Consider the following 13,929-nt stretch of genomic DNA (forward strand, 5'->3'; position numbering starts at 1 on the left):
CATACTTCATGACTAATCTCAGAAGAGACACCCAGCTGATGAAAATCACAGATACGCCAGTTTTTGGGCTGAAAACTCCTGGCCTTCCTCAGGAGGGGGAGGGTTGAGAATCTGCACTTTTGCAGATTCTGGAGCTCCAGGAAGGCGTGACACAATTCCACATTCCACAATCCTGACAGCCCAGTATGAGCACACCAAATTAGATGGGAAAGTAGCATAGAAACCAACTAAGCTCATTAAGCAAAAAGTAACACAGAACACTCAGCTAGCAACAAGCAGGTCAGTAAATTCACAAACTTTAATAACCTCATTGTGAGGTATAACAATTTTTTTAAATTTCTTTTTTATTGAATGACTGTGAGATGACTGGAGCGATAGCACAGCGGGTAGGGCGTTTGCCTTGCACGTGGCCGACCCAGGTTCGATTCCTCCATCCCTCTCAGAGAGCCCGGCAAGCTACCGAGAGAATCCCACCTGCACGACAGAGCCTGGCAAGCTACCCATCGTGTATTCGATATAGCCAAAAACAGTAATAACAAGTCTCACAATGGAGATGTTACTGATGCCCGCTTGAGCAAATCGATGACCCTAGTTTCCCTCCAGCCACCCCACCCTGCCTCTATGGTAGGCACACCTCTTCCTCCTCCTCCTCCTCCCTCCCCCCACTCCCCTCCCACTCCTCTTCTCCTTCCCATCCTCTCCTTTTGGGCATTATCGTTTCACAAATTTTCTTTCACTGTTTTTTTTTTTCCTGGGCTGGAGCGATAGCACAGCGGTTGGGCGTTCGCCTTTCACGTGGCCAACCCGAGTTCGATTCCTCCGCCCCTCTCGGAGAGCCCGGCAAGCTACCGGGAGTATCGAGCCCGCACAGTAGAGCCTGGCAAGCTACCCGTGCATATTGGATATGCCAAAAACAGTAACAATAAGTCTCTCAATGAGAGACATTACTGGTACCCGCTCGAACAAATCGATGAGCAACAGGACAACAGTGACAGTGACAGTTTTTTTTTCCATAATTCCACTTACCTTTTATAGTAGAATTGCTTGTTACAGCAAGCAATATAAATTATTCTGTGCCTACCAAAGGGGCAGGCTTGAGGGTTGGGTGGGAAACTGAGAACCATGGTGGAGGGAAGGTCAAATTGGTGGTCAGATTAGTGTTGGAACATAGAAATGTTACTATGTATGTGTGTGTGTGGGGGGGGGGAATGTGCTACTCAGCTATGAGAAAATATGCAATCATGCAATTTGTTGCAACCTGGATGAAGATTGAGGGTATCATGCTAAATAGAGTGAATCAGAAGGGAAAAAAATCACTGAGTGATCTCACCTATAGGGTAATGTAACAAAACAAAGCAAGGAATAAGAAAATACCCAAGAGAAACAAGCTCTGAGATAGTGCCAACAGAATACTTATCTGTGGCAATAAAGGTAGGGAAAGAGAGGGAATCTTGGGACAGTGATGCTGGTGATGGGTTGGTTACTGACACTGTTGGTGGTGGTGGAGTAGTAACACAGCAAGCCTAGAACAGTAATATGGAAACTTATAAATCACATAACCAAACTAAAAACTAGTACTTTTTCTAAAAAGGAAAATAATGGATTTTTAAGGGCCAAAAAGAGCAGTGAAAACATTTTTCAAAATCTCAGTTTATAAAATAAAAATGTTACAGTAATCTAAAGCTGATATGTTATTAAAGAAAGACAAATATTTTTATAAAAGTGGTCTAACCTAAGTGTTTACAAAGTTTGAAGCAATATCCTAATGTCAAAGGCCTTCATATTTACTTACTACTCACTGTGTAACCTAAAGCAATTTTTCCTCCTGTAGGATCCATTTATGCTGAGTCCCTATATAGTGTACTATTTTTAAATCTTTCATGCCATATTTACTATATATTTTATTTGTCTAAATATGCGTAGATACACAAATATCACTGTGCTATAATTGCCTACAGTACTCAGTACAGTAACATGGGTACAAGTCTATAACCTAGGAACAGAAGGCTATATTGTAGAGCCTGGGTGTGTGTGTGTGTGTGTGTGTGTGTGTGTGTGTGTGTGTGTGTGTGTGTGTCTGTCTGTCTGTCTGTCTGTCTTTTTAATGCTGAAGAAGTCAAACTGTAAAAGTTAGAACTTCAAGTATAAGCAACATTTTTTTAAATTTATAGTGGAAAGGTGTTTGACTTGCTAAACAGGAAAACAAAATTAAGAGTACCTGAAGATGGAAGACAGAGTTCAAGTGGTGGGATTGCAGGAATGGGAAGTTAAATGTGTTGAAGATGTTCTGAAACTCATTGATAGAGGTAACAGTTGCAGGAAACATCTGCAAATGCGCATTCATCTCTGAGCCATGCAGTGTTTCAGATTATTCTTAGAAGGAAAGGAAAACTACATGGCAAATTTTCTCTCATTAACTTAACTGGAAATGAAATTCCAGCGCGGACAGGCAGACTAGGCTCAAAGGTGCTGAAATTAATAAAAGCCTTTTAGCACTCAAGAAGTGTATCAGAGCCTTAGGTAGAAATAAACCTCATACTCCATTTTGAGCAAGTAAACTTATTCAGGTGTTAAGAGGTTCTTTCATAGGTGAAAACTCTTGAACCTGCATGATTGCCACAATCTCTCCAGGAATGGCATCCTGTAAAAATACTCTTAATACATTAAGATATGCAAATAGGGTAAAAGAACTGACTGTGGATCCAACTGCTGCTGGTGATGTTCGTCCAATAATGCACCATCCACCAAGTCAAATTGATGACTAAGAGGCACAGTGGGGTGTTGGCAGTTCCCCTCAGAGTGATAATCTAAAACTTCTTTGTGAGCACAATGAAGAAGAGGTTTCTCCACAGTTGTTTACTTTCCATGAAGCTGTGTCACAAATGGTGGAAATGGAAGAACAAGTTGTGGAAGATCACAGGGCAATGTTCCAGGAATCCATTTGATGGTTAGATGAAAAAGCTCTCCTAGAGATGACTGAAGAAGTGGACTATGATGTCAATTCATATGCTACATAACTTGAAGCTATTCTTGAGCAAAAATATATATATTTTAACTGAATCACAGGATAAAGTGAAATCTTTCGGTGCAGCTCTACAAGAGGAAGCATAAATCAGCAAACAAATCAACCTGAAGATACCACATGCCCTTTGAATTGGCATTTTCTCCAAAAGGATCCCCAGAACCCTCACTCCTGTAACATACAATGGGTCAGCTGTAAGGGCTATTGGAAAGTTTGAAATTTTAAGTGTTGGTGGTAAATGTCGTGTCCCTTCACCTGAATGACATTTCAACTTTGTGAAACACTACTTTGTCTGCAAAATGCTTCTAGTCCAGGAGCCACAACAAAGATATGGGAATATTGAAGTATTTTGTTTCATTTACCTAAATAGCCTGGCAAGCTACCTGTGGCATATTTGATATGCCAAAAACAGTAACAAGTCTCACAATGGAGACGTTACTGGCGCCCGCTCGAGCAAATCCATGAACAATGGGACAACAGTGCTACAGTATGTAGATAGATAGATAGATAGATAGATAGATAGATAGATAGATAGATAGATAGATAGATAGATAGATAGATAGACACATTACACCATAATATGTATGGTCTAATGCTATACCTACTATGGTTGTATAAGTATATTCTATGACATTTGCATAATGATGAATTTGCCTAACAACATATTTCTTTGAATATATAACTATAATTAAATTTCACATACTCATATACTAGATTGTCTTTATACATTCATCCACCAGTTGAGAAACTTCAGCTGTTTCTCAATAACTTCTTTTAACATAGTTTTCATGATTCCCAGAGTTATTGATAGATAAGTCTTAGTCATACAATATTCCTACAGCAATCCCTACCACCAAGTGTCAACTTCCCTCCACCAATGTTCCCATTATCCCTCCACCCCACTCCACCCCCCAACTACCACCTTAACAGCACATTTCAAAGTTAGTTGTTTCTAATTTAGAGATCATATTTTCAGTGTTGTTGAAGCTGTGCTTTGAATATATAGCTATACCAATTTCCCACTTCACCAGCATAATTAAGGGCCCTTACTCCTCTTCCCACTTTATTTCCCTTTCTCATCTTCCTTCCCCCTTGATTTCATTCCTTCTTTGTCCTCTCTGTAGGATAACATTGGGTTTGTCCTTTCAGCCTTGTCGCAAGGAACTTAGTTTACCTTAAAGCAATGTCCTTTCTGTATGGACACAGGAAGACAATTAATATTATGCTTTCTAATTTGGAAGCTGATTGACTCCAATAATATTTGCTCCTGGGCATCTGCTTTCTCAACTCAGTTGACCTTAGTTCCTAGCACCCCAAAAGCAGGGTCCCGATGAGGGACGGAATGGACCCAGGGCAAGTTGTGAGCTACCCTGGCATCGAAATGGGCCAGGCCAAAGAGCTACAATACTCAACTATAAGTTGAGAGCATGGTCATAGACAAATGCTGTCATGATCCAAAAATAATGACGAGACTGGGACCCTGCTGTGGTTAGGAAGACTAACCTGACCTGAGGACTGTGGTCTGGAATATATAGTGAGATGTCCTCAGGAAGAACCAAATTTAAGTTTGATACATCTCGTACTGTACTCATAAAGAATGACATTGCTAGAAATATTAGAAGTAGATTTAGTACAACTATTTAAATGGATTACTAGCTGAGGAAAGAAGAAAGCAACACACCCTGGGTGGGATCCCACCTTTAAGTGGATCTCCTAGTAATCTGGAGTAATCTCCTTAGGTGAGATTTTGTTAGTCTCCTGGAGGAGTTGTCTTACCCCTTTTTGTTGATTTGTTAATGTTCAACCCACCTTTTTGTCACCACCCTATGTGATTGCTATATAAACTAAGACTGTAAGAGAAGTAGGGGGGAAGACACAGAAGCAGAAAACAACGCGAAAGAGAATCGGAGTCATCGGACCCAGAAGCAGGGGAAAGAAAGAGCACAAAGTGAGTCAGAAGTAAGAGTCAGAGTCAGAAGTGAGAGCGGGTCAGAGTCAGAAGTAAGAATCAGAGTCAGAAGTGAGAACGAGATGGGCTCCAGAGAGAGAAGCAGAAGGGCTTCAGAGAGAAGCAGAAGAGCTCCGGAGAGAGAGATCGGAAGAAGAGAGATCGGAAGCGACCAGAGGAGAGACAATAGAGAAGTCGGAAGAGACCAGAGGAGAGACTACAGAGACAGGGACAGAGATAGAGAGACAGACAGAAGAGAGCACAGCGGCACACACAGAATCAGAGCACAAGGAGGAGCCATCCCGATCCGGTCCATACACAGTAGCTCAGAGTACCGAATGCGAGCGAGGGAGCAGGGAGAGAGAGAGAGAGAGAGAGAGAGAGAGAGAGAGAGCTGCTCTGAGAACCCTCGAACAATACACACACATCACCCCCTTGCGTGCTTGTGCTTCTATTTTTTACAGTCCTCCTCCTTAAACTCTGGGGTCAAGTGTGATCTAAATATCAACCCTTTACTACATTACATTTCCTTGTGTAGCTATTCTATATACCCCAGATAAGTGAGATATAGGATGTCATTCTTATCTTTTTGCTTCTCTGTAGATAAGAATTTTTCCCTCTGAATTCCTTCAAGATAAGAGATAGTCTTGATAACCTTTCAGTATCAATATTGCAAACCACAATGCCCAAAAAGAGAGAGAGAGAGAGAGAGAGAGAGAGAGAGAGAGAGAGAAGAAAAGCGCCTACCAAAGAGGCAGGCAGGGGGTTGGGTTGATGGGAGGGAACCTGGGGACACTAGTGTTGGGAAATGTACACTGGTGGAGGGATTGGGTGTTGGAATACTGTGTGACTGAAATTCAATCGTTAACAGCTTTTTAAGGGTCTATCTCACAGTGATTCAATAATTTTTTAATTTATTTTCTTTCTCTTTGATTTTCTGAAGTTTGAATATTATATGCCAAAGTATAGGGGGGTTGGCATATTCCTACTTAGTATTCTCTGAACTTTCTGGTAATGGGATTAATTTTCTGACATTAATGTGAACATATTCTCAATCATTAATGTTTCCCATATTGTATCTATAACTTTCTCTTTTTTTTAACTTTCTGATATTCTCATTGTGTTTGTTATGTTGTTGGTATACAGTGCTTGGACATTGTGTTCTGTTTGGAGGTTTTTTGTCCTTCTTTTTACTGTTTGTTTTCAGTTTGGGGAGTTTCTATTTTCATATCCTCAAACTCAGAAATTCTTGCCTTGGCTATTTTCATTCTAATAAGCACATTAAGAGCATTTTTTCATCTTTTTTCCAGTTACTTTATCTGGCATTTTAACTTGACAATTTCTTAAAATTTCTATATATATGCCCATATAATCCATATATTCATATTTTAATCCCTTATTTCATTAATAATTAGTTTTATTAATCTGGTAATTACAACATTCCTGGTGTGTCCTATACTGGTTATGATTTTTGTTCAGTTTACTCAAACTCTTTGGTGTTCCTTGTACTATTTTTTAAGAACTAAACATGATGTATTAAGTGAAAAAATAGAGAGAGAATAGGACTTTAGTGGTATAGTGATAGATACGGGAAACAGAGAAACTGAATTTCCTATTATTAGGTTTCAGTCTTTCAGCCAACCTATGCCTCTGAACTATGAAATTCACAAGTGTTTCTCAGATTTTTACTCTTCATAAGTGAAACAGGATGAGTAGAGGAAGCTAGTTGGGTGTGTCCCTTACCCAGATTGGTCAGGCTATGAAATATCCACTCCGATAAAAATATTTTTTATGAGGACAGACTGGTTAAGAAAAATTTAATGGTCTGGCATATTTCCAGATGGTTTCTTCTTCCTTTCTCCAATGGATCTGTGAAGAGGATTTCTCCAATATTCACTGTGAGGACCTCATAGAGTTCCTGAAGATGAAACTCAAAAAAGTATAGGAACTTACCTATGACTGGAACCCTGAATGTTTTAACTCTCAGATTTGTCTATACTGAGCCACCAGCAATTTGCTAATGATAGTTTTGATGTTCCTAGCCTGACATTGTTTCCTATGGAAGTCTCTGCTCATGAGTTTCTCTGGTCTTAGAAGTTGTAATTCTGGGGGCTGGAGTGATAGCACAGCGGGTAGGGCGTTTGCCTTGCACACAGACGACCCGGATTTGATTTGAAGCATCCCATATGGTCCCCTGAGCACTGCCAGGATTAACTCCTAAGTGCAGAGCCAGGAGTAACACCTGTGCATTGCTGGGTGTGACCCAAAAAGAAAAAAAAGTTGTAATTCTATGTATATACCTATAGCTCCAATCTTGGAAGCAGCAGTTTACCCTTCTTACATCACTTCCTGATGGCTCTAAGTTGATTTTTTGGTTTATTTTTGTGCTTGTTAGGATTGAGTGGTGGCCTCTAGGCTCTTAACTTGTTAGACCAGAAACTGGAAGTCCTGTATCTTAATAAATACATGTGCTTTTCCTCTGTAGGACCAATAAAGACTAAAAAAAAACTATCGACAAAATTACTGTTGGGTAGTTGTCAGATTAAGCTCTATATTTTAATTCTATTTTTTTAGTTTTGGGGTCACACTCAGTGATGCTATGGGGTACTCTTGGCTATGCATTCAGGAATTACTCCTGGTGGTGCTCGGGGGATCTTATGGGATTCCAGGGACCAAACTCAGGTCATCTGCATGTAAGTCAAGTACCTTACCCATTTTACTATCTCTCCAGTTCCTATATTTTAATTTTAAAGTACACATATCATTTGCTGCATTGCAAAAAAATGGTATCTGGATATACTTTAACTGTATTTTGATAAAAGATTATAATGACTCTTTGTGTTAGAATCCTGTGTATTTGCAAAAGTGTGTTTTCTTGTCCCTCTCTTGCTGCTATGGGCAACTCAAAGCTGAAATTTATCATGAAGAGACTTTTTTTGGAGTCATACCCGGTGATGCTCAGGGGTTACTCCTGGTTGTACACTCAGGAATTAACTCCTGGTGGTGATTGGGGACCATATGGGACACCGGGGATCGAACCCAAATGGGCTGTATGCAAGGCAAATGCCCTACCCACTTATACTATCGCTCCAATCCTCAAGAGACTTTCATACACACACATCAATTTCAAATGCCAAGATTTTGGTAACTCACAACATGATTTGAACATATGGTTTTATTAGTTAATACTGATTGTTTAACTTTAGTATCACAGGCAGAAGCTCTGAAGGAAGAAAATGACAGCCTCCGTTGGCAGCTCGATGCCTATCGAAATGAGGTAGAACTGCTGAAGCAAGAACAAGGTAAAGCCCATAAGGAGGATGACCCAAACAAGGAACAGCAGCTGAAACTCCTGCAACAAGCCCTGCAAGGAATGCAACAGGTAAAGTAATTTTGGTTTTCTGACCCTTTTGGGAAGGGTATCTTCAACCACACTCCCATAAAAGGGACTCTTACAAGTAGAGAATAGCAGAGCGCCTGTTATTCTTGTTATTTTGGATCCTGGGCATAGCACAGCGGGTAGGGCAATTGCCTTGCACGCAGCTGACCTGGGTTCAATTCCTCCATCCCTCTCAGAGAGCCTGGCAAACTACCAAGAGTTTTCCACCCACACGGCAAAGCCTGGCAAGCTACCTGTGGCATATTCGATATGCCAAAAACAGTAACAAGTCTCACAATGGACACATTGCTGGTGCCCGCTCGAGCAAATTGACAAACAACAGGATGACAGTGAATAAAATAGTCTAGTTAATCCAGAGATAGCATTGGAGCACCAATTTTCAAATAAACATTCAGTAATGTTTAAAAAGAAAACTACACAGACCATAATCCAATCTCTTCTTTATGCTTCAGAAGATACATTGGGATTTAGATAAAGCCTCAAGGTCCTTATTAAAAATTCCACAGCTCGCTCGGGATGGAGATGCATGCCGAAAGTAGACTATAGACCAAACATGATGGCCATTCAATACTTGCATTGCAGACCACAACACCCTAAAGGAGAGAGAGAATTAAAAGGGAATATGCCTGTCACAGAGGCCGAGGGGGGGAGGGCAGGGGATAGTGGTGGGGATGGAAGGGATACTGGGAACATACTCTGGTAGAGGGATGAGCATTCGATCATTGTATGACTGAAATGTAAGCACGAAAGTTTGTAAGTCTGTAACTGTACCCCATTGTGATTCATTAAAAAATTTAAAAAATAAAATTTAAAAATTTAAAGAAAATTTTAATTCCTCAATAACTTAGATATGACAAGTGCTTATGAGTGTGAATCTTAATGGCACAGTGCTGAATGTCTTTTAGCAGGATTGATAGGAATCACACCCATGAATAAGTGGAAGAGGGAGTGTTTGTCAGTCTTTAAGTATCACTTTGCTGAGCACACATTATCAATTTGATTTGTTAATAGTCATCTATGTGAACAGGCTTACCTGAACATTATTCCAGGTATAAAAAGTAAAGTTAATAAGTGAGTCCAACTGTAACTGCATTCAGATACATTATGTAATAAATATATGCTCAATATCAAGGTATTTTATGTAGCCATCACCACAGTGAGCCTACAATTTGAAAGATATCAGCATCTGTTCGGACACTGTTCTTAAAAAGTCTTTTCATAGAGGTACTATCCTTCTCTATCTTGCCAAATGACCAGCCATTTTCACTACAACTTAAAATGTGAACACTTTAAATTGGATGCCTTGAAATTATCTAGGGCGAAGCTAATTGCTAGATGGAAATCACAAATTGTGAGCAGGAAGTCTTCTTTGGTCCATGTTCATATTTCTTCTGCCATTGTCATCCTGTGTGGCAAGCAATATTGCATTAATATTTCACCTTTCCTATTAGCAAGATGTGTGAAGTAGTACGAACCTGCCTTTTACTGGCACCGTGGAGATTAATTAGAACATGTAAATTATATCAGGTCTTTCTACCAAGAAAAAAATGCATGTTCTCAACTAGACTTCAAAGAATTTTGGGGGGCTGGAACAATAGCACAGTGGGTAGGGCGTTTGCCTTGCACGCAGCCGACCTGGGTTCGATTCCCAGCATCCCATATGGTTCCCTGAGTACCGCCAGGAGTGATTCCTGAGTGCAGAGCCAGGAGTAACTCCTGTGCATCGCCAGGTGTGACCCCCCCTAAAAAATATTCAAAGACTAAAACAATATTTATATTAATTCTACCATAAATCACAATACCACAATAAAAATTAAAAAAAAGAATTGTGATAATGTACGTGTGTTGTGTCTTATAGCCCTTGCAGTGGTATTTTGCAAGGCTCTGAAGAGCAACACTTTGGAAACATTTTGTTGGTTTTCCCCTCTTACCTTAACTTTGAAGTCATTCTGCATAAGAATTATCCTGCTATTTTTAAATGCAACTCAAAAATTATAATAAACTTTTTAAAAGTTTATCATTCCAAAAACCTCAGAAATATATTTGTATGTCTGCACTGTAGCACTATCATCCCATTGTTCATCGATTTGCTTGAGCGGGGACCAGTAATGTGTCCATTGTGAGACTTGTTACTGTTTTTGGCATATCGAATAAGCCACGGGTAGCTTGCCAGGCTCTCCCATATGGGCAGAATACTCTCAGTAGCTTGCTGGGCTCTCTGAGAGGTCTGGAGGAATCGAACCCGGGTCGGCTGCATGCAAGGAAAATGCCCTACCTATGCTATCGCTCCAGTAGACATTATCACTAGTGCCCTCAAACTAGGATTTTTTTGCTTCATTTTACTCATTTTTATTACTCATATTGGAAAACAATCTTATAAACAATGATAAAATTTTTCAATCTTGGGATCAGAGAGATGTTATAGGGGATAAGATACTTGCTTTGCATGCAACCAACCCAGTTTTGATCATATATGGTCCCTTGAATACCATCAGGAATGATCTCTAAGCACAGAGCAAAGTGTAAGCTTGATCACAGCCAGTATCAAATAAAACAAAAATTTAATTAAGAATATTGTCCATCTTATTTTGAATTGATGAATAATCTAGTACGATGATTAAGAGTTAAGAGTATGGACTTTGGGGTTTGACCTATCATAGATTTAAATACCAGCCCTACCAGTTAGTATCTGAATGGGGCTTAGGCAAGCCACGTAACCTCTCTAACCCTCAGCTTTATGTATCAAAGGATTATTGTGAGGCTTAAATTCTCAGCACATGTTAAGTGTGACCAATATGCTATTGTTACAATTATCATTATTAATGATCAAACCAGTTCCTTGCTTAATGACAGAAAAATCAATATGAAGAACACTTATGAAATTTGGACTCTTTACTACATTCCTCATGCAAATTGATCTTGGCATGTAAAATGGCTGTTTGTAAGACTGGTTTACAACATTAAGTTCATGTCTATGCAGCAATCAAGATATTTTTATACTGCTCACTGTTTGCAATAGCCACAATCTGGAAAAAACCAGAGTGCCCAAAAACAGATGACTGGTTAAAGAAATTCTGGTACATCTACACAATGGAATACTATGTATCTGTCAGAAAACATGAAGTCACGAAATTTGCATATAAGTGGATCAACATGGAAAGTATCATGCTGAGTGAAATGAGTCAGAAAGAAAGAGACAGACATAGAAAAGTTGCACTCATATGTGGAATATAAAGTAGCTGAGAGGTACAAGATTGCAATGATGCAATTTCTGGCAGATATTTCTCTGGACTTAGTTACTAAAATACTAAAATACAGAAATCCAAAACCGTGTGGCTGCTAGTGTGGCCGCTTGACCTCATATATCTTCATTCTCAACAATGGAAAACAAATTATTAAATGCTTCCTTTTCAGCAGGTCCTACTTTAGCGGGGAGAAACTCCAAATAATAATAGTGAGGGTTTAGGGTTTTTTTGTTGAAATATTGAATGTAATCAAAGTAAGGTGAAAGTAAAGTGAAATTTATCAGTTACACAGGCGGGGTGGGGGGCTGGGGAGGTGGGGGGTGTGGGGAAGTATACTGTGATTCTTTGTGGTGGAATATGTGCACTGGTGAAGGGATGGGTGTTCGAGCATTGTATAACTGGGACTTAAACCTGAAAGCTTTGTAACTTTCCACATGTTGATTCAATAAAAGAATAAATTTTTTAAAAATTAATTAATTAATTAAAAAAGAGTCCATGGGGGGAAGATATTTTATACTGCATTAGCTGCACCCTACCTGACATCTGACTCAAGTAGGAATATGAAGTAACTAGATCCGTTTATCTCTAAGACTAAAGGAGTCTGAAAAAATTCTGAATGAATCCAAAAAATGTTAATAAAGCCAGATAAGGTTACTTCAAATGAAATGTATCTTGATTTTCCCATTTGGCAAGGAGAGGTGTTTGTTTGTGCTGGGAGAATATGGAGCTGACTAACTAATCTCTAACTTCAATGACAGTCTTTAATTGAAGTATGTATATACTTCATAAGTATCCTTATGACTGGACTGGTTGGCTGGAGAGATAGTACCGAGGTTAAGGTGTTGCCCTGCATGAAGCCAGCCCCAGTTCAGTTCCTAGCTCTCTCTATGCATGGCCCCTTGTGTTCTGCCAGGAATAAGTTAAGTTTTATACATCAAGCCAGGAATAAGCACTGAGCACTGCTGGATGTACCCCCACCCCAAATAAGACTTGTTTTTCATCTTTCCTGTAGCATCTACTGAAAGTGCAAGAGGAATACAAAAGGAAAGAAGCTGAACTTGAAAAAATCAAAGATGACAAGTTACAAGTGGAAAAAATGTTGGAAAGTCTTAAAGAAAAGGTACATAATCCTCAGTGAATCTTCCCCTTGCCCTTTCGCCCTTTTTGGGGAAAACAGAAGTGCCATGTTATAATAGGAATAGGAATTCAGAAGGAATCCATTTGGGATGTTTCACTGATTGTCAGTTAAAAACCCCTCCCCAGGATAATTCTTGGATTGAGGCATCTAATTTTTAGGTATGAATCTTTGATATTTCAAACAATTCCAGAGTGTAGTTTTCAGTGAATAAAATCCTAATCTATCTCCAAAATCCCCGAGTCTTCCCTCTCAAGAAGTTCAGAATGTGTTCTCTTGAGTGTGATACTCTCTCTCTCCTCCTCCACACCTTAAAAAACCTCCAAATAAAATATATTTACTTCCAAAAAAAAAGAAGTCCAGAATGTACACTCCATCCCAGCTTCATTTTATCAAGCAAATGGCTACATAGACAACTCATGGGACACAAAGTACCTTTTAATTCAACACTTCATAAAAGGAAGAAATACATTACAAGCCAGAACATTGATGCTTCTTCCTTGCAGACACTCCATCTAACAGGTACAGGTGAAGTAGTCAAAAAGGAAAGCCTGGAGACCTTGAAAACAAACTAAAAGACAGAGTATTTTTTAAAGTATATAATGACAACAATTAAAGCAAGATGGGACATTACGAAGTGAGAGCCTGAAGCAAAAACACATCAGCAGCAAGGGCCTTTGACACAATCCACTGGTATTTGTATGGATTCAGTTATTATAGCCACAAATCAGCTGCCCAGTCTAAGGTGTCAAAAATTTCCTTATACCTCACAGTCTCATTTATGCCTTATGTTACCTCTAAAATGGAAGACCCATGGCTAGGAATATAGCTCAGATGTAGAGCACTTGCCTTGCCAGTATAAAGCCCTGGGTTCGATTCCCGGTGTGGTCAAAAATAAGGAAAAGGAAGGCGCATGGACCAAAACTCCCAAATTTAGTGTCTTGGAAGAGATAGGAAGTTCAGACAAAGAGCCAGAAATGAACAATGCTACATTTGTATAGGAATTGTGTTCCATATCTTCTACACTCAGCTCAGGAAGATGCAATGCATACAGGCTCTGGCTGTATTTGCCAGCATAGCAGCTTCCCCCAGAGTGCCATTAAGAACTGGCAACCTTTGTGTAGTTGAAGCAAATGATTGAAAGTGTTTTCTTCTGGAGGCCATTTGCAATATGCTTTT

General features: G+C 39.5%; 1 protein-coding gene and 1 pseudogene across 1 annotated transcript in view; both read left to right on the forward strand.

Annotated features, from left to right (window-relative positions):
• ENOX2 (ecto-NOX disulfide-thiol exchanger 2) overlaps positions 1–13,929 on the forward strand; it is a 380,924-nt gene that overhangs the window by 351,387 nt on the left and 15,608 nt on the right. The window contains 2 exon segments of the mRNA XM_055122744.1: positions 8,177–8,352; positions 12,628–12,735. Of these exon segments, the coding sequence (XP_054978719.1) occupies positions 8,177–8,352; positions 12,628–12,735 (284 nt within the window).
• On the forward strand, positions 1,242–3,153 carry LOC129399586 (kinesin-like protein KIF2A; annotated as a pseudogene).

This window comes from Sorex araneus, chromosome X, assembly GCF_027595985.1.
Source record: "Sorex araneus isolate mSorAra2 chromosome X, mSorAra2.pri, whole genome shotgun sequence".
NCBI lineage: Eukaryota > Metazoa > Chordata > Mammalia > Eulipotyphla > Soricidae > Sorex > Sorex araneus.